At 44.1% G+C, this 22,004-nt stretch overlaps 1 protein-coding gene across 4 annotated transcripts in view; it reads left to right on the top strand.

Annotated features, from left to right (window-relative positions):
- Nucleotides 1–21,529: 21,529 nt before the first annotated feature.
- Nucleotides 21,530–22,004, top strand: part of NPTN (neuroplastin) — a gene marked incomplete at both ends in the record, with an annotated part of 64,654 nt that continues 64,179 nt past the window's right edge. For all 4 annotated transcript variants that reach the window (XM_080693443.1, XM_080693442.1, XM_080693441.1 and 1 more), the window contains one exon: nucleotides 21,530–21,620. In XM_080693443.1, coding sequence (XP_080549569.1) covers nucleotides 21,530–21,620 — 91 coding nt within the window. The remainder of the gene's footprint in view (nucleotides 21,621–22,004) is intronic.

Genomic DNA, 22,004 nt, shown 5'->3' with positions numbered 1-22,004 from the left:
TTCAACTTGGGCACTATAATAAGTCAACTTAAAAAGTAAAGAAGGAATCTGGGCATGGTGGCACATGCTTGAAATCCCAGCACTTGGGAGGCTGATACAGGAGGATCACAGTTCACAGCCAACCTCAGCTACGTGGTGAGGCCTCCGCAACTTAGTAAGACTGTTTCAAAATAAAGAATAAAAAATAGGGCCTGGGGTGTAGCTCGGAGGAAGAATGACCCTGGGTTCCCTCAATCCATGGTACCACACACACACACACACACACACACACACACACACAAAAAAGTAAAAAGGATATTTTCAAACGACAGATATTATAATATGCATAGAAAACACAACAGAACATCAGATAATTTTAAAGAATGAATAAGTAGAGTTTAAATACTTAACAAATATTACAGATCGGTAGCATCACTGGGCATGGTGGTACGTACCTGTGGCCCCAACATTGGGGAGCTGTGATAGAAGGACCACCCGGGAGTTCAAAGCCAGCCTGGGTAACACAGAGAGACACTGTCTCAGAAAAAGAAAAAAAGTGTGGGAAGAGTGATGATTCATGTTATGTAGAAGCAAAATATTGGATAAATGTGCTACCTGGAATGATCTATGAAGTGTGCCTACTTTTAACCTGAGGGGAAAGGAAGACAGTAGCAAGCATTTGTTTCTATTGACTGCGGTTCAGATGAGCTCAGAACGTAATTGGCAGGTTTCCCAGCAGGATTAAAAGGAATTGGAAGAGACCAGAAGTGAGGGTTTCACATAGTTAGAAGTGAAGACTGTTTCTCAACCCTATCAAATAAAAGGGAAAATCAGAAGGGCTGTGAAGGACAAAGACCAATTAAAATTTCAGCCTTTCCACAAGGACCAAGTCAAGTTTATGATTGCTTCGTAACTCAAAACCTTAGAATCAATGGAGATGTCTCAGAGTGTCCAACTAAGGGTGAGATAGTCGATAATTCTTTTATTTCGACAAAATGGTTCTAGGAAAATAGACTAAATGTGCAGCTGTTCCACCAAACCTGATAAGCTCCATGCCTTACCTATGGTCAAGTGAAGAGGGAGGAAGGGGCGGAGACTGGGTGAGAAAGCAAGACGTGTAGCCAATCCAAGAAGCTTATCTGGGGATGGGGCCGTAGGTGGCATCCGTATGGGACTGACTGGAACCAAATAAGAAGGCTTTAAGGTTTTATTTTATTTTATTTTGGGGGGACTGGGGATGTAACCCAGGGGCATTCAACCTTTCAGCTACACCCCATCCCCTATTTTGTATTCTTTATTTTGAAACCGGGTCTCACTAAGTTGTGGAGGGCCTCACTAAGTAGCTGAGGCTGTCTGGGAACCGTGATCCTCTGGTCTCAGCCTCCCGAATGCTGGGATTACAAGTGTGCATCAACACGTCTGGCTAGGCTTTAAGTTTTTAAAAAAGCATTGTAAAACAACAACAACTGTAAGCTGGGGATGGTGGTGCACACCTGTAATCCCAGTATTTGGAAAGCGGAGACAGGATATCAGGTTCAAGCCCAGCCTCAGCAATTTAGCAAGACACTGTTTCAAAATAAAAACTAATAATAATAAGTGGGGCATGGTGGTGCACACCTGTAATTCCAGTACTTAGGAGGCTGATCCAGAAGGATCGCTGGTTTGAGGACAGCCTCAGCAAGTAGTAAGACTCTCATCAACCTAGCGAGACCCTGTTTCAAAAAATGAAAATAGCTGAGCGTGGTGGCACACGCTTGTAATCCCTGTGCTTGGGAGATGGAGACAGGAGGATCACGCTGGTTCGAAGCCAGCCTCGCTGGCTTAAGAGACCCTGTTACAAATAAAAATATAAAAATAGGTCTGAGAGTGTAGCCCGGAGGTACAAGGGTTTCCAGGAACCCCAGTACCACCAAAATAAATAAATAAATAAAATAAAATAAAAGTAAAAATAAAATATTGGGCAGAGGGTGTAGCTTGAAGGTAGAATGCCTCTAGGTTCAATCCCCAATAGAAAGAAAGAAAGAAAGAAAGAAAGAAAGAAAGAAAGAAAGAAAGAAAGCAAGCTAGCTGAGAGAGTAGCTAAGTAAAATGCCCTGGATTCAATCCCTAGTACTGAAAAAAAACCAGTATTATATTACTAAGGAAATTATGAGTGTAAAATTGGACCCTCAACCATCAGTGGGCAGGAAGTGGGCTGATGCCTTCTTCAGATTACAGACAAGAAAGAATCTCCCAGAGGAGAACAAAGGACAAGGTGGAAACTCCCAGGACAGGAAGTCAGGACCAATGCAATGAACATGTGCTCCCCGCGATAGGGAATGGTGGGCGTGTCTTAGACAACTCCCCTAGGTAGAGAGGGAGTGTGTGTGTGTGTGTGTGTGTGTGTGTTTAAGAGAGGAAAAAACAAATTGAATATTTGTTGACCAAAAGGTCAGACACTGTCATTAGTGCTTTCCCTCAGATATTTCCAGTTCTTTTCTTTTTGGACATACAGTAGTACCGCTGAGCTACACCCCAGCTCGATTTCTTATTCTCTATTTTGTAACAGGGTCTCACTAAGTTGCAGAGGGCCTCACTAAGTAGCTGAGGCTGGCCGTGAGTGAACCTGTGATCCTCCTGTCTTAGCCTCCCAAGTACTGGGATTATAAGCGTGCTCCACCATGTCCGGGTGAGATGTTTTTTCTTAAAGAGCTTCAAGGAGGCTGCAGGGGCTAGGAGCAGAAGTGGGGCTTAAGGTAACTAATGAAAGTTCCTCCCTGAGGTAACTCATTAAAGGTCCACCCGAGCCAGTCATCATCTCTCTGTGTGTGGAGCAGGTGCCTGTAGTGCTTGGCCACAGGATGAAGTCGTGATTAGCACTCTCTAGTCAGACTGAAGAATCTGCCTGAGAGGAAGATCTTGAGTATCTGAATATTAGACCCAAGACAATTCTATACATTCAAAATATAAGTGGAAAAGAAGAAAGAAAGAAATTTAAAAAGGGGCAGCTTCTCCATGATTAAAATAAAATTTATCTCTAGAGTAAGACCTTCCTTGTATATTTTTATTGTTTTGTACCTATGGGAGATTATCTGCCTGTTCCTGACCTCGCACTAAGAGCCTGCCATTCATCTTACAATAAAAGAAGACTAGTTGTAGAAATGGAGCTTTAGTTGTTGAAAATGAATGGAAGCTATCTCTCAGCCTATATGAAATGTAAATAATTTAAGAATAAGAGCCGGGCGTGGTGGCGCACGCTTGTAACCTCAGTACTTGGGAGGCTGAGGCAGGAGTATCACAGGTTCACAGCCAGCCTCAGCTACTTGGTGAGATCCTGTTTCAAAATAAAAAAGAACAAAATAGGTCTGGGGTATATAGCTCAGAGGTAGAATGCTCCTTGGTTTCACTTTTTTTTTTCCACCAAAAAAGAAAGGAAAGAAAGAAAGAAAAAAAGAAATAAAGAAAGAAGGAAAGAAAGAAAGAAGGCAAAGAATCAGTAGACATTAAAGAAAACCAGCAGCATGAAAGGGAAGAAGCAAGTGGAACAAATAGGGTGTTCACTATGGAAGATACAGGGTTAATTCACAAAAGGAATAACTTAAAAAAAAAAGTTAGGTGAATTAGTGTCCTCAGTGAATAAATCAAGTGGAAACTGAACCTGGAAACAACAACAACAACAACAACAACAACAAAGGAACCTGCTGCTCTAAAAATGTAGCAATAGGAGAAAAAAAAATATTGACTTATGAAACTAACAGCCAAGTAAGATTCAAATTTAAATATGAGAGAACAATAATGAAATGGTTATGACTGACGATCAGTTAAATGTCTGACTGATAAATCCAAGAACGTTCCTCAGAAGAAGGACCATAAAAGAGAGATGCAGAATATTAGAAAAAAAAAAACAGGAGAGATGTGAAAGGTAGATATAAAGTAGAACCAACCTAGCAAGACCCTGTTTCAAAAACAAAAATAAAAAAGGGTTAGGAGTATAGCTCAGAAATAAAATGCCCTGGGTTCAATCCCCAGTACCACAGCACAGTAAATAAAAATGTCCAGCAGAGCATTCTATGGTAAATAGGAACGTTCGTTTTATCTTGTTGAATATGGTGGCCACTAGCCACAGGGAACTGTTGATGACTTCAAGTCTGGTCAATGTGCCTAGCGTGGTGGTGCACCCCTGTAATTCCATTACTAGGGAGGCGGAGATAGAAGGATCGCAGATTTGAGGCCAACCTTGGAAATTTAGCAAGATCTTGTTTCACAATAAAAAATAATATGGGGTTAAGCCGGGCGTGGTGAGCATTATTGTAATCCCCATGCTTGGGAGGCTGAGACAGGAGGATCGCACAGGTTCGAAGCCAGCCTCAGCTACTTAGTGAGGCTCTCAGCAACTTAGCGAGACCCTGTTTCCAAATAAAATATAAAATAGGTCTGGGAGTATAGCCCGGAGGTAGAAAGCCTCTGGGTTCCACCCCAGTACCACCAAAAAAAAAAAAAATAAAATAAAATAAAATAAAAATAAATAAATAAATAAATAAATAAATAAAATAAAATGGGGTCAGGCGTGGTGGCTCACGCTTGTAATCCCAGCATTCAGGAGGCTGAGAGAGGAGGATCGCGGTTCACAGACAGCCTCAGCTACTTAGTGATGCCCTTTGCAATTCAGTGAGACCCTGTTTCAAAATAAAGAATAAAAAAAGAGGAGGAGGTCAATCAAAAAATGGTCAAGGGCCTGGTGTGGTGGTGCATGCCTGTAATCCCAGCATTCGAGAGGATGAGACAGGAGGATCCGGGTGGGAAGACAGCCTCAGCTACTTAGTGAGGCCCTTTGCAGCTCAGTGAAACCCCGTTTCAAAATAAAAAAATAGAAAATAGGGCTGGGGGTATAGCTCAGAGGTAGAATGCCCCTGGGTTCCATCCCCAGTATCAAAAAAAAAAAAAAATGGGCAAGGGACTTGGACAGAAATTTACCCCAAAAAAGATAAATAAAAGGTCAATAAGCACATGAAAAGATGTTCAGTATCACTAGCTATTAGGAAAATGCAAACCAAACCTACAATAAAACACCACTTTATATCTATAAGTATGGCGTCTACAGCAACAACAAACAGAAAATAACGTGTTGGCGAGGATACAAAGAAAATGGAACCTTCAGACATTGTTAAAACTGGAATCCTCATGCATTGCTAAGGGCAATGTAAAATGGTACAGCTGCCATGGAAAACAATTTGGCAGATCCTCAAAAAGTTTAATGTAAATTATCACATGATCTAGCAATTCTACTGCTAAGTATATGCCCAAAAGAATTGACAGCAGAGACTCAGATACTTGAACATTAATATCTACAGAAGAATTATCCATCATAGCCAAAAGGTGGAAACAACCCAACTGTCCATCAACAGATAAATAGATGAGTGTGATATACACATACAATGTATATAAAAATTAAAAGAGAATGAAATTCTTATACAACAGGGGTAAACTTTGAAAATATATGCTAAGTGAAATAAGCTAACACAAAAGACAACTATTTCAAGATTCAACTTATATGAGATGCCTAGAATAAGCAAATTCATAGAAAGTAAAATAGAGGTTATCAGGGTTGAGGGAGGAAGGCCTAGGTATGTTAGTCAGCTTTTTATCACTATAACAAAATACCTGAGATAATCAACTCATAAAGGGAAAGTGTTTATTTTGGCTCACAGTTGGGAGGTTCCAGTCCATGACCAGCGGACGCCATTGCTTTTGGCCTGTGGTGAGGCCGTACATCATGGAGGAAGTCTATGGCAGAGTGAAACCACTTTTCTTCTGGCCAGGAAGCAAAAGAGGGCAAGGAGGAGCTTGAGGTTCCTCTATCCCCTTCAAGGGCATTCCCATAATAACCTAAAGACCTCCCACTAAGCCCCACCTCTTAAAGGCCCCATTACCTCCCAGAAGTGCCCTCCTGGGACTAAGCCTTTCACACAGGGTCTTTGGGGGACATTCAAGGTCCAAACTCCAGAAAAGGAGCAGTGATTGTTTAATAGGTTCAGAGTTTCTGTTCAGGATGATGAAAATCACTGATTACACACACACACACACACACACACACACACACACATAAAACAACAAAAAACAAAACCAGTATCTCACTATATTGCTGAGGGTCTTGCTATAAGTTGGTCTCAAATCTTCAATTCTCCTCTCTCAGTCTCTCAAGTACTGAACTTACAGACGTGACATGCACCACCATGCCTGGCTTTATTTACTTTTAATATTATTGCGCAGTTTTTTGTTTTTTGCGGTACTGGGGATGGAACTCAGGGCTGGGATTACAAGACTATGTGCCATCACACCAAGCTGAGACCCTGTTTCTAAATAATAAAAATAAAACCCGGGCATGTTGGCGCACCCTTGTAATCCCAGTACTTGGGAGGCTGAGACAGGAGGACTGCAGGTTCAAGGCCAGCCTTAGCTACTTTGATCTCCAGTATCATAAACAAAACAAAACAAAACAAAACAAAAAAAAAACAAATATAGACCATTGCACATACATATAAAAGAAAAAAATAATGATAAATATATATATTTGGGGGGGGGGACTGAGGATGGAACCCAGGGGCATTCTACCTCTGAGCTACACCCCCAGCTCTATTTTTTATTCTTTATTTTGAAACAGGGGCTCACTTAGTAGCAAAGGGCCTCGCTAAGTAGCTGAGGCTGTCCTCAAACTGCAATCATAGGGTCTCAGCCTCCTAAATGCTGGGATTACAAGCATGCACCACCATGCATGCCTGGCTATAAAAATATATTTAAAAAAAAAAAAACTGGCCCATGTCAGATGCAATGGTGCATGCCAGTAATCCCAGCTACTCGGGAGGCCGAGGCAGGAGGATTGCAAGTCCCAGGCCAGTTTAGGCAACTTAATGAGACCTTGTCTCAAAATAAAATTAAAATAATAAAAAGGGCTGGTATGTAGCTCAATGATAAGAGTGTTTGTCTAACATGTGTGAGGCCTTAATTCCTACCCCAGCACCATAAAAACAAACAATGAAAAAAAAAAAAAAAACCACCGGGCGTGGTGGCACAAGCTTGTAATCCCCGGGCTTGGGACGTGGAGACAGGAGGATCACGCTGGTTTGAAGCCAGCCGTGCTGGCTTGAGAGACCCTGTTTCCAAATAAAAAGTATAAAATAGGTCTGGGAGTGTAGCCCGGAGGTAGAAGGGTTTCCAGGAACCCCAGTACCACCCAAAAAAACAAAAAAACAAAAAAAAAACAGGCCCAAAGGAATTAAGAATGCGAAGAATAGAAAACTTATACAAACTACTTGCAGAGAAAATTTTATGTGATAAGATATTAATAAAAACAAGTATGAATACTATAATAAGGTAATAGTCATGGAATAAGGAATTCTTTTTTTTGGAGGGGGATAGAACCTGGGGCATTCAACCTCCAAGCTACACCCCCTGCCCTATTTTTTTATTCTTTATTTTGAAACAGGGTCTCACCGAGTTGCAAAGGGCCTCACTAAGTAGCTCAGGCTGTCTGTGAAAGGCAATCCTCCTGTCTCAGCCCCCTGAATGCTGAGATTACAAGTGTGTGCCACCATGCCTGGCCTAGAAAGTCTTCTTAAAAATTTAAGTATAATTGCTGAAGTTAGATAAATAAAAAAGAAATTGAGCCTAGCAGAGTGGCGCACGCTTGTAATCCCAGTACTTTGGGAAGCTGAGACAGGAGGATTGTGCAGGTTCGAAGCCAGCCTCAGCAACTTAGCAAGACCCTGTTTCCAAATGAAATATAAAATAGGTCTGGGATTGTAGTCCAGAGGTAGAAGGCCCCTGGGTTCTAACCACAGTGCCACAATCAATCAATCAATCAATCAATCAATAAAGAATTGGCAGCAAAAGGTAATTTCTTAGAACATACAGCAAAAAGCAAAAGGGCCAGGAATTAAAAGAGAAAAGATTTAAGAGAGAGAATCAATCTAGAAAGTCAAACATTCAGAAAGAGGGGTGGAAAAGCACGGAAGGTCAGAATTCATCCTGAGTGGTAAAGAAAAAGAGGTTTTCAGATTAACAGAGGCCAGAAACTACTGAGCAAAATAAATGAAAAAGACCTACACCTTGACGTATAATTGTGAAATTTTAGAACACTCAAAATAAAATGCAGCTTTTTAAAGCTTCTAAAAGTTTGTTTTAACAGCCATTCTCCCTGGTGGAAAATCAAATCAGTAGTGGAATCTTCCTCGGCAACATTTAATGCTGGAAGGAAACAGAGCAATGGCCTTAATAATTCTGAGGGGACATTATGTTCAAGCTTGCATTGTACACCCAGCCAGACTATTAACCAAGTATGAAACAAAACAAGGACTTTCAGAACCTGCAAATATGAAGAAAGTGTCTATCTCATGCTCTGAGGAAAGAGAATCTCCAGATTATAATGAAACAAACTGAATGTGAAAATCATGAGGAGGAAGAAGTTGGGGCTTTGATGTCTTCTCTTATAATGAACTAATAGCAGCTTTAAAAATATGGTCTTCGCCGGGCGTGGTGGCACATGTTTGTAATCCCCGCGCTTGGGATGCGGAGACAGGAGGATCGCGCAGGTTCGAAGCCAGCCACGCTGGCTTAAGAGACCCTGTTTCCAAATAAAAAAGTATAAAATAAGTCTGGGAGTGTAGCCTGGAGGTAGAAGGGCTTCCAGGAACCCCAGTACCACCAATAAAACAAAAACAAAAAATATGGTTTTCTTTTTTTCACATTACAAAAAGTCTCGTTAAAGGCATTTTATGGCTGGTGCAGCGGTGTCATGCAATTTCAAGGTGCCTTCCTTTTACAGTTCATCCAGCCCTTGCCTTGGGTCTTCATTTTCCCTGACACAAGATGGCTCAGTACTCCATGTGTCAAATCTCTATCCCCAGCAAGAAGGAAGAAGGAAATTAAATCCTATTAAAAAGATTTTGCCGAGCGCCCCCCCCCTTAACTTTTCATCTGTATCTCATTAGCTAGAATTAAATGGGTCATACAGGCAACCCTACTGAAAAGAAATCTAAAGAGGAAAGCATTTTTAAACTAGGAATATTTCCCTTCCATCTCTGGGCAGGGGGAGGGGGTGAGTTTCTTATAGTGATAAAGACAATTTAAAAACACAGTAGGCAGAAAGCCAACAGTGTTATCCTCAGAAATTAATATTTTGGCTCTAAGAAACAGAAACTAGCTTAAGCAATAAGAAAACAGAAAGTCCAGTTACAGAGCCTCCAGAATTAATTGATCCATTGATTCTTATATCACCTGGATCCCAGCTTCTTTCCGCACCTCTTGGCCATCTCTCAGCAGTGGTGTTGAACTCCAACTGATAGCTAGATGGCTGCCACAGCTTTAAGTGCCACATCCAGCAAGATGTGACAACGTGCAGAGGAAGAAAAAAGTACTGTGTTTTTCCCCCTCTTGGGATCAAGAAAACCTGTTTCAGTAGCTCCCTGGCTAATTTATCTTTTTGTCTCCTTGGCCAGAAGAATTGAGTTACATTCCTAAGCCCATCACCAGCAAAGCGAATGGGATTATTATTATTATTGTTGACCTAGACCGATCTCCGAGTGGAATGTGAATTGGGAACCAATGTTGGTTGTATTGTTCCCTACAGTACTTCCCATAGTGTTCACGAGGAGAAAGAAGTCTCCTTAAGATGACAGTGTAACTGATCCAGAAGTCAATTACTTTCTATTAAAACAACAGATGAGCGGAATCCAACCAAAATGTCTTCATGAAGAGTAGAATAAGCCAGACGTAGTGCTGCATGTCTGAGAGGCTGAGACAAGAGGATGGCAGGTTCAAGGCCAGCCTCAGCAACTTCTTGAGACCCTCAGCAATTTAGCAAAACCATATTTTAAAATAAAATGTAAAAAGGGCTGGGGTGTAGCTCGGAGGGAGAGTGCTCCTGGGTTCAATCTCTAGCAACCTCCTTCTTTCTGCAAAAAACAAGAGAGAGAAAGAGGTAGGCAATATGAATGAGAGCTGGGGATGTTTTTCATGGTAGAGCACTTCCTAGCATGTGCAAGGCTCTGGGTTCAATCTCTAGTACTGCATAAAACAAAAGAAAAAGAGAGAGAGAAAAGATGAAATACTTCTCAGAAGCTATGAGTGGTGGGCTGGGTGCATAGCTCAGAGGTAGAATGTCCTTGGGTTCAGTTCCCAGTACCAGAACAAAAACAACAACAAAGGCTTTCTCAGACAAACAAAGCTTGGAAAATTAATCAGTAGCATCGGGTGTAGTGGCACATGCCTGGAACCCCAGTACTTGGGAGGCTGAGACAGGAGGATCACAGGTTCATGGCCAGCATCAGCAACCTTGTGAGGCCCTCTGCAACTTAATATACCGTTTCAAAATAAACAATAAAATATGGCTGGGGGTGTAGCTCGGAGGTAGAATGCCTCTGGATTCAATTCTCAGAAGCACATAATAAAGAAGAAAGAAATAAAGAAATAAAGAAATGAAGGAAGGAAGGAAGGAGAGAAGAAAGGAAGAAAGAAAGAAAAGAAAGGGAGGGAGAGAATTCAGCAGCAGTAAACCTGCCAATGACATATTATAATCAGGAGGAAACTGATCCACATGGATATTTGTATCTATGTATAAGAATGAAGAATTCTAGAAATGCTAAATATGTATTTTTAAACATAATATTTTCTATTTTAAATCTGTTTAAAATATAATTTTTTTGGTGATACTGGGGTTCTGTCTCCGCCTCCCAAGCGTGGGGATTACAAGCGTGCACCACCATGCCTGGCTATTAAAAATATTTTTAAATTCCCAATGTCATTTGGAAGTGTGTTGCTCAATTTCCAGTTATTTGAGGAATTTCGAGGTATCTTTTTTCTCATTGATTACTAAGATATTCATTTGTATGATTTCAATACTTGATATGATTTTTTTTTAATTTTTTTTATTTTTGGTGGTACCGGGGTTCCTGGAAGCCCTTCTACCTCCGGGCTACACTCCCAGACCTATTTTATATTTTTGAAACAGGGTCTCTTACGCCAGCGCGGCTGGCTTCGAACCTGCGCGATCCTCCTGTCTCTGCCTTCCAAGCGCGGGGATTACAAGCGTGCGCCACCACGCCCGGCGATATGATTTCAATACTTTGACATTTGTTGAGACTTGTTTTATAGTCTACAACGTAGCTTAGTGACCGCCATGCAGGCTTTGAAATAATGTGTGTTCAGAGAATGTCATTACGTCTCGTTGATGATTCATGTTGTACAAGTCGTTTATAACCTTACAGACTTTCGGTCTACCTGGATCTTTCACATAAAGCATAGTGTTAAAACAACCAACTATAATGTGGACTTGCCTACGGTTTTGTCTTTGGCTCACGTGCCATCTTGTTGCCATCATACAATTTCAGATGGATATCTAGGTAAACTGATGGCATTACCATTACATAACAGTGCCATGATTACTTGATAATATTCTTTTCTGGAAATCTTAGATAGGAATATAGTCATCCCAGCTTTCCTTTAATTCATGTCTGAATGGGATACTTTTTCAGTTCTTTTGCTGTTTGCTTATTTATTTATTTTGTCGTACTTGGGATTGAATGCAGGGGCATTCTACCTCTGAGCTGCACCTTAGTCCTATTTTATTCTTTTGCTTAGAAGCAGAGTCTGAGTTTTGGAGGGCCTCACTAAGTTTCTGAGGCTGGCTGTGAACCTGCAATCCTCAGCTTCCCAAACCTTGAGATTACAGGCATGTATCACTGCACCTGCCTTCAGTTCTTTTATTTATTTATTTATTTATTTATTTATTTATTTATTGCGGTCCTAGGGATGGAACCCAGAGGCATTTTACCTCAGAGCTACACCCCCAGGTCTCTTTTTTATTCTTTATTTTGAAACAGGGTCTCACTGAGTTGAAAAGAGCCTCACTTAGTAGCTGAGGCTGTCCATGAACCGCGATGTTCCTGTCTCAGCCTCCCACATGCTGGGATGACAAGTGTGTGCCACCACGCTCAGCTTCAGTTCTTTTATTTTAAATTTATTTGTTGTTTCATATTAGAAATGTCCAACTTATCAAAAGCATATAGCTGGGCTCTTTATTTTATTTTTAAAATTTTTACTGGTGCATTGTAGTCATACAACTTAATGGGGTACAAAATGGCAGAGGCATACATGCACACATCACCCATTTAGCCCTTCCCCAATTCCCACCCCATTCCCTCCTCCCTCCCTCCTTCTCATATTTGGCTTAGTGATTGACTCTGATAGATTTGTGAGTGTACATCACGTAATTTAGTGAAATTCCCTCCTCCCAACCCCCTCAATTAGGTCACCTTATTCGCTCATCTATGGTCATAGCTGGGCTTTTAAAAATATATAATTCAGTAGCCAGGTGTGATGGCGCATGCTTGTAATCCCAGCATTAGGGAGGCTGAGACAGGAACATCGCAGTTCATGGACAGCCTCAGATACTTAGTGAAGCCCTCTGCAACTCAGTGAGACCCTGTTTCAAAATAAAGAATAAAAAATAGGGCTGGGGGTGTAGCTCGGAGGTAGAATGCCCCTGAGTTCCTGAGTTCCACCCCCAGTACCACACTACACACACACACACACACACACACACACACACACACACACACAATCAATTTGACAGTCTCTGCCAGAGACTTTCAGCAATGAAAGTGATCACATCAGCCTCATCACGGCTGTGCCATCTGATGGAAGTAACACTTAGAACAGGACTCAAAATGGGGGCTCCAAGCCAGCAGCATGAGCATCCCTGGGCAACTTGGAAATGCAGTCTCAAGTCCCACTCCAGACCTACTCAATCCGAGGCTCTGGAGATGGGGCCCAGTAACTTGTCTTTTCACAAGCCTTCCTTGTGATTCCGTGGCACACTCAAACTTGAAACATGACTTCATTTGAGCACCTATTCTCAATTTTGGTTACATATTGAAATAATTGAAGGATGCTTAAAAATATACTGATAGCTAAATCCGCCCTTCCAGAGATTCTGATTTAATTGATTGGATTTTTTTTTTTTTTTTTTGCAGATATGGGGATGGAACCCAGGGGCATTTGATCTCCAAGCTACACCCCCTGCCCTGTTTTTTATTCTTTTTTTGTTTGTTTGTTTTTGGTGGTACTGGGGGTGGAACCCAGAGGCTTTCTACCTCCGGGCTATACTCCCAGACCTTGTTTATATTTTATTTGGAAACAGTGTCTCGCTAAGTTGCTGAGAGCCTCACTAAGTAGCTGAGGCTGGCTTCGAACCCGTGCGATCCTCCTGTCTCAGCCTCCCAAGCACGAGGATTACAAGTGTGCGCCACCACGCCCGGCTTTTATTCTTTATTTTGAAACAGGGTCTCACTCAGTTGCTGAGGGCCTCATTAAGTAGCTGAGACTGTCTGTGAACCAGGATCCTCCAGTCTCAGCCTCCCAAATGCTGGGATTACAAGCGTGCGCCACCACGCCCGGAGGGACTGGAATTTTTTTTTTTTTAATGTGCTTGATGATCTAATGTGCATCAGTGCGTGAAATGCAAAGCATTCTCATTATAACACATTAGAGCACCTCACTCTGCTCTACGAGCTGGGCCCCGCCCCAGACAATTAAACTGAAATCTCTGAGCCTGGGACTTGGGCAATGGTGAGTATATCTATTTTAGTTCTGGTGTTGTTTTATACGCTCTCCCCAGCTGATTCTAATTTTTAGCCGCAGAGAATCATTTCATTACTGTAACACTCATGCTTTCCTTTAACTAGTGTCTCCCCAGGGGCTCAGGAGTGAGTTTTCTGGTAAGCACGTTTGGCCAAAGGGCTTGAGCATGCTTGAGACCTGCTGCCTGCAGAGAGCAGGCCTTTTTTTCTGCCTCTCCGTGACACCCCAAGTTACCAGTAGTAGCAGGAGATTTGTGGTTTTTGCGCACTGCCAGGGGCTCTGGCCGGACATATCTGCCAAATTCGGGGGGGAAGTGTCAGCAAGTTCATGTGTCCAGCAGACCAATCCATGTTCTCCACATCACCTTCATGAGGGGGATGTTTTGATCCCTGCATGCCCACTCTTATGTCTGTCTCTCAATCATTTCCAAGTTTGAGCAAGGCTTTAAAGGATATTATGTATTCTACCCTAAAATTCAACCCAACCACAGGATAACACAGTCCAGCTGTTGAGCTGCCCTGCCCCACCCTGCATTGGTCATCAGAGTGGAGATGATACCCAAGGAACTTCATAGAGAAATAGTGAGTTTCCAGCTGGGCGTGGTGGTACACAGCTGTAATCCCAGTGGTTGAGACGGTGAGATAGGAGGATCCCAGGTTTAAGGCCAGTCTCAGCAATTTAGACAGACTCTCAGCAACCTAGAGAGACTCTGTTTCAAAACAAAAAATAAGCCGGGCGTGGTGGCGCATGCTTGTAATCCCAGCATTTGGGAGGCTGAGACCTGGAGGATTGCGGTTCGCAGACAGCCTCAGCTACTTAGTGAGGCCCTCTGCAACTCAGTGAGACCTGGTTTCAAAATAAAGAATAAAAAAATAGGGCAAGGGGTGTAGCTCGGAGGTCAAATGCCCCTGGGCTCCATCCCCAGAGCCGCAATAAATAAATAAATAAATAAATAAATAATAAAAAATAAAAAGGGATGGGGGTATAGCTCAGAGCTAGAATGCCTCTGGGTTCAATCCCAAGTAACACACACACACACACACACACACACACACACACACACACACTCACACACGGCAAAGGAGGAAAGAAAGAAGCTCTAGATGGAGTCAGTAGTCTCTGATTCCGAGTCTAATTCTGTGTCTCAGTTATTCACCCAAGAGATACTCACTAAATAACCACTGTATGCCAGGCACTGTTAGGCACTGGGTCATAATCCCCTCTGTGGAGACCCAGAAAAGTTTCCAGAGGCAAACAGACAACCACACAGACAATTGTAAAATCCCAGCTGTGATGAGCGCTATAAAGGAGACGTAGGTGGAGGAATGAGTAGATATAATACTGAGGTTTACCTGAGCTAGGGAGATCAGAAAAGGCTTCCCTGATTAAAAGGTAATTTGAACCTATTATTATTATTATTATTATTATTATTAATTTATTTATTTTTGGTGGTACTGGGGATGGAACCCAGGGGTCTTCTACCTCCTAGACCTATTTTATTTTATTTGGAAACAGGGTCTCTTAAACCAGCTGAGGCTGGCTTTGGACCTGTGCAATCCTCCTGTCTCAGCCTCCCAAGCGTGGGGATTACAAGCGTGTGCCACCACGCCAGGTGAACCTAATTTTTTTTAGGGCATAATTTCAACAAGTGTTGATAAACGTATATACCAGTGCAGCCATCACCCAGGTCGAGGTGTAGACAATTCTACCACTCCAGAATGTTCCCTAGTGCCCCTTGCAGTGAACCTCCTTCCCACCCCAGCAAGCCACTGAGGCAAATCTGCCAATATAGACTAATCCTGCCTATTCTAGAACTTTGTATAAATAGAACTCTACAGTATGTGCTCTTATTTTTTTGTCTTACTTCCTTCACTCTGCATTATTCTTCTGAGATTCATTCACATTGTGGCATATATCAGTGGTTCATTTCCTTTTCTTTTTGGTTGAGACATATTCCATTATATGGATATTCCACTGCTTTTCAATTCACCTGTTGATGAATACGGTACTTAGGTTGTTTTTTCTTTGGTCTATTGTGAATAGAGCTGCTGTGAACTTCTCTTACCAAATAATTTCATGGTCATATGCTTGCATTTCTCTGGGCTCTGAGGACATAGAATTACTGGTCATTGATTACACATGATTTTGTCACTTTTATTTCTATTTTCTTTTCTTTTTTCTTTTTTTTTTTTTTTTTTTTTTTTTTTGCAGTACTGAGGATGGAACCCCAGGGCAGTCTACCTCTGAGTTACAACCCCAGCCCTATTTTTTATTCTTTATTTTGAAACACATTCTCACTGATTTGCAGAGGGATTCACTAAGTAGCTGAGGCTGTCCAAGAACTACAATCCTCCTCTCTCAGCCTCCCAAATGCTGGGATTACAAGCGTGGGCCACCACACCTGGCTTTCTATTTCTACTTATTTTAGTTATTTTTGGTACTGGATATAGAACCCAGGAGCCTTCTACCTCCAGGCTGCACCCCTAGACCTATTTTATTTTTTTATTTGAAAACAGGGTCTCATTAAGTTGCCGAGGGCCTCACTAAATTGCTGAGGCTGGCAGCAAACCTAAGATCCTCCTGTCTCAGTCTCCCAAGCATTGGAATTACAGGTGTGCACCACCACGCCCGGATGGTCTTGTCATTTTTATATACTTACTAATAGTGTATGACTTCTTGCTCCATGACCCCAACCAGCATTTGCTATCGTCAGGTTTTAAAGAATGATAAATTCAGATCCTGTGTGTGAGGTAGCTCTTCAAATTGGTGCTAATTTTCACGACCGGAGGAATGATCTGAAGGTGTCTACTTCCCATTTCTAATTTTCACGACCAGATCATTCCTCTGGTCGTGAAAATTAGAAATGGGAAGTAGACCCCATGCAGAGGATCAAGTGTGGAGCATCAGGGCAGAGAGCACAATCTACAAAGGCCCCACCGTGAGAAGCAGCAGGGCAGTCATACAGAGCCGGAAGGGAACGGGGTGTGGGGTAGGGCTGCTGGGGGAGAGGCTGGTAGCCTCTGAACCGTTCACCTGCAAGATATCACGCATGTCTAGGCAAAGCACATGCCAGCACCGATCAGAATGAATGTTGTAGCAAAGGTAAACATCCTGGTTTGCAGGAAACCCCAGGTATTTCATTGTACTCTGGGAAGTAGGGATGGAGGCTCATAATGACCAAGATTCTTTTTATCATCTGAGTAGAAAGATGATCAGAATAGATTAAATTCAGAAAGAAACAAAATTTCTTTTTTTTTTTTTTTTTTTTTTTTGCGGTACTGGGGGTGGAACCCAGGGCCATTCTATCTCCAAGCTATACCTGCTGCCCTATAGCCCTAGATTTTATTCTTTATTTTGAAACAGGGTCTCACTGAGTTGCATAGGGCCTCACCACGTAGCTGAGGCTGGTAGTAAACTGTGAGCCTCCTGTCTCGGCCTCTCGAATGCTGGTATTACAAGCATGTGCCACCACGTCCGGCTAAGAAACAAAATTTCATACATGTGACCATGGTAGTACAAATTCATGCTTACCACACATGAAGGAGTAGAATTGATGGGTGAGGCTGAGTACCCTTTTGAGGATTGATATCATGAATTTAAAATAAAATTGCAAGGCGTGGTGGCACATGCTTGTAATCCAGTATTTGGGAGGCTGGGACAGGAGGATCGCAGGTTCTCGGCCAGCCTCAGCTACTTAGTGAGTTCCTCTGCAACATAGTGAGGGCCTGTTTCAAAATAAAGAATAAAAAAAAATATGTGGGGCATGGTGGTGCATGCCTATAATCCCAGTAGTACTTGAGAGGCTGAGACAGGAGGATCACAGGTTCGAGGACAGGCTCAGCAAGTAGTAATACTCTCATCGACCTAGTGAGATCTTGCTTCCAAATAAGATATAAAATCTGGCTTGGGGTATAATGCTATAGTAGAATGCTTCTGGGTCCCATTTGCAGTCCCAGGGGGGAAAAAAAAAGTAGTTTGGAGATACAATGCCCCCTGGGTTCAACCAGCAGTTCTGTAAAAAAAAAAAAAAAATTCAGTCTGTGTGATTATTTTTTTTCTGGCAACCTTCAGCTGCTCAGGTGCAAACAAGAAAACTCATTTCAGACTGCTGTGCTCAGCCAGGCTGTGGTTTTGCCAGGAGAGTAATGTGGGGAAGGGAATGATTATAATGATGACTCATGGGCTTTAAATTGAACCCAGAGGCAAATGGTAATGGCCAAAGAGCACTTAGTTGGGATTAGCGGATTAGCGGTCTCAATGAGGTTGAAGAATTTTAGCAAATGAGGTACTAGCATAAGGAACCGGGAGGCTGGGTGTGGATGAATGGAGACTTAGGCATCATATTTTCATATTTCAAAAATTGGGCCCTTTGGGGGGTGATTATGGTGCTCAGGGCATCACATTGGAAGGAGTGGTTCAGTTGAAGAAAGAATGTTGGAAATGAGAAAGTTAAAAGTGAGAAACCAGAATAATCAAGAATAATGACAAGTATAATCGATATGGATATTAAACTCCGCCATGGAGTTCAATGATGGTGCTAGGAGTTTAAAGAGGGGGAGAAAAGATTACACTGACTTGGAAGTCAAAATATGACAGCACTGGAGATGGATGGGTTAGTATATCTGAGTAGCGAGAGCTTTCAAGGAGCAGGAATCTTTCCAAGATTCCTTGGAAGGGGAGACACCATTAGAAGTTCAAAGTCACCTCTAGCAACACTTCTCTTGTATCCTTTTAAGGGACAGCCTTCCAAAGGCTTAGTGAACCACACCGACGCACTTCAACTGGGAACGCTTTATTATTATAGGTCTTCCCACCAGAGGGCGCTACCAACACTAGGAAGCCGACCTCCGAGCTTTCTCTGGAGGCGAGGAAAGTGCGTCTCAGCCTGAGCTCTGAGGACCCCTAGGGCTCTTCTGTGGTATTGCAAAAGGGCTCAGCCATCCTCTGTACTGTAAAGAGATCTTAAAAAAAAAAAATTAGTGTATCTATGTCATAAAAAACAAAACATTTCAAATTTCAGCCGGGCGTGGTGGCTTGCTTGTAATCCCAGCATTTGGGAGGCTGAGACAGGAGGATCGCAGTTAGAGGACAGCCTCAGCTACTTAGTGAGGCCCTTTGCAACTCAGTGAGGCTCTGTTTCAAAATTAAGAATAAAATATAGGGCTGGGGTGTAGCTCAGAGGTCGAATGCCCCTGGGTTCCATCCCCAGTACCTAAAAAAAATGTTTACTATGCACCAAAATCTTTTTTTTTTTTTTTTTTTTTTGGTACTGGCGATGTAACCCAGAGGCATTCTACCTCCAAGCTACACCTCCTAGGCCAATTTTATTTCTTATTTGGCAAAAGGATCTCACTAGGTTACTGAGAACCTTGCTAAATTGCAGAGGCTGAGTTTATACCTATGATTTTCTTGTCTCAGCCTCCCAGGTACTGAGATTACAAGTGTGTGTTATCATGCCTTGCGCGCATGCGCCTGTGTGTGTGTGTGTGTGTGTGTGTGTGTGTGTGTGTGTGTGTGTGTGTTGCTGAGGACTGAACCCAGGGAGCTACACTCCCAACCCTATTTTATTTTTTATTTGGAAACAGGGTCTTAATAAACGGATGCAAGTCTCGTTGAGTTGTTGAGTCTGGGTTTGAACCTGTGATCCTCCTTTCTTAGCCTCTCAAGTACTGGGATTACATAGGCAAGCACCACCAGGCCCAGCTAGAAACTGTCTTAAATATTGAACAGTACTCATTTATTCCTCGTGTGGTCTTAAGAGTCTGTAACTATCATTACCCCCGTTTGACAGATAAATAAGGCCCAAAGAGATTAGGTCACTTTTCTAAGGCTGCATAACTTGTCGATACTAGTGGTGGCGGTGAGGTGGATCTGAGTTTCATCTTAGGCTAACCAGACTAATTCAGGTTGTGCTATTAGAACTCCCCTGAACTTCAGCTGCTTAACAGTTGCTATCTGTTCTATGCGGCTGACAGGATTCACTGAAGGACCCAGGTGTATGCAAGCTTCAAGTTGACACATGCTTTCACCATCACTATTACTGAACACCTCCCACCACAGAAAAGAATGCCACCCTGTCTTCCCTGGAGATGAAAGGCTTCTGCTCGGAGATGATGTATGTTACCTCTCACATTTCATTGGCTGACACTCCCAACTCCAAGGGGACAAGGAGATGCATTTCTCTCACGAGCCTAGAAGCAGGCAAACCAGACTGGCGTTAATGATTATCGCAAACACTCTTGAGACCCTGGGCAGGCCATGTCCTCTCAGCCTCAGTCTCTCTATCCAGAAAAATCATTTTATAAAGATCCTTTGTTGCAAGGGTCAAATAGGAATCTTTGCTATGGTTACTATGGCTGCACCCATCAGCTAAATATCTTGGTCCCATCACAGGCGGCCCTCTGGCTCTTCTTAAGAGGCTGTCTTGTTCGTGCTGACTTCGTCACTCACACACCTCAATTTTGAGGGATATAGTTTTTCCTTCCACCAACAACATGCCATAGTAGTTGTCCTGGTCCTTGCTAGAAAGCTCAGTCTGGAACCACCAGCTGTCCAGTTCCTGTTGGAAACTGAGACCATGTTAGCTTGAGAGATTGCGAGGGGCGCCTACCTCCAGGTTCTCCAAAATCTCTGAATCAAATCAGGTCAGCAGCACTGTTCGCTTAGCTCCTCAGTTTCATTCCACAGGATGTCTGCTTTGACTCAGGGATGAGCTAAGCCACAGAAACTCCTTGTCAACCACCAGCATAAGGTAACACACACACACACACACACACACACACACACACACACACCTTTTAAAAAAGGGCATTTCCCAAACATCCCGCAGCTGGTAGTAACCACATGGGCAATGAACTCCCAGAGGGCTTTGTAGCCACCCTAGGGGTCGTTTGACCCTGCCTCACTCCTCTGATAGACATTGCTGCCAACTTCACCAGGGCGGGAATGGTTATTTTCAATGTGGGTTTCATTATGTGTCTGGTACACAAGCTTATACTCAATAAATGTTCGCTGCATTAAAAAGCCTCAGAGGATTCTTTATATAAGTTGATACATAATGACTTCCTTGTATGTAGAATTGTGTCTATGGGCATGCAATTAGGCTAGCTGAACTTAAGGCCCTGAGAGCCTACGAAGCTAAAATAAGGCCAAAATGGGGGGTAGGAAGGAGTAGGCGGGGGCGGAAAAGGAGGACATTTCAGGCAGAGGGAGATGTCGAGGCAGAAAGGCCCCAGGTAATAGCGGACACGGCGAGCGCAACGCTTTACCTGGAAGAGAAAACCTGAGAGCTGAGAGCGGGAGGTTGGGGTCAGAAACCCGGAGAGATCTATGGCCAAAGTCCAAAGGAAGAAAGAGCAGGTTTTTGATAGAGGACAATGAGCGGAAGCGTAAAAGCGGGGGTGGCGTATCACATTCTGCAGCCAAGAGCGCTACCGCCTGAAAGGCAGGATGGGTGGAGGAAGTATGCTGTGTCCCTAACGCTTCCTTTTATTTACAGGCGCTCGCGTTCCACCGAGGAGTAAACCGAACGCCGACTTCGGGGCTTCTCCACCGCCCGGAGAGCGGGCGGAGCTCCGCCTCGCCCCGTCACGTGGCCAGGGGCGCCCCGGGCACGTGACCCGCCTCGCGCCGGGCCAATCAGCCTGCGCGGGGGCGGGGCCTCCGAGTCCGAGGGGCGGGGACGCCGGGAGAGGCCGCGTCTTCTCGCGAGCCTTGCCGCTGTCGCTCCTCCGCCGCCCACGGCCCGGAGCGGAGGTCTCGCGAGGCTTGGGCGCTGCGGCGGTAGGAGGAGGACGGGGAAGGACGGAGCCGAGCCGCGGCTGCCTCCCTCGCTCACTCCCTCGCGCTCTCGCCCGCCCCCTCCCTCCCTCCCTTCCCTTCCCCGGCCCCGGCTCCGGCCCCGGCCCATTCGCTGTTCGGTCTTCCGCTAGGGAGGATGTCGGGCTCGCCGCTGCCCAGCGCCCTGGCCCTCTCGCTGTTGCTGGTTTCTGGCTCCCTCCTCCCAGGGCCAGGCGCCGCTCAGAACGGTAAGCGGGGCGCCGGGGGCGGGCCGGGCGGGGGCTGCGGGCTCGGGCCGCGCGGCGGGCGCCCGTCGGAGGAGGAGGTCCCGGCCCGGGCTTTGCAGGGGCGCGGGTGAGGACCGGAGGCGCCGGGCGGGAGGTGGGGGCGTCCGAGGTGCTGGAGACTTAGGAGGCTCCACGTCGCCGAGCTCGGGGCTGCCGGGCGGCGTCGGGACACCGAGGAAGCCGGCGCGGGGAGCTGGAGTAGCGGGGGCGGGTGAGGAGGGGGCGCAGCTCTTACAGACGGTGGCAGGAGACAGGCATTCGTGTTCAAGGCGATGGAGGATGGTGTCGGGCAGGCTCCCCCGAGAGAGCCGGGCTCCCTCCTGGGCCCTGGGATCGACTAGGATT

Source organism: Muscardinus avellanarius, assembly GCF_963383645.1.
Source record: "Muscardinus avellanarius genome assembly, chromosome: 3".
NCBI classification, from domain to species: domain Eukaryota; kingdom Metazoa; phylum Chordata; class Mammalia; order Rodentia; family Gliridae; genus Muscardinus; species Muscardinus avellanarius.
Note: the sequence above shows the minus strand (reverse complement) of the source record. Positions and strands in the feature narration are given on the sequence as shown.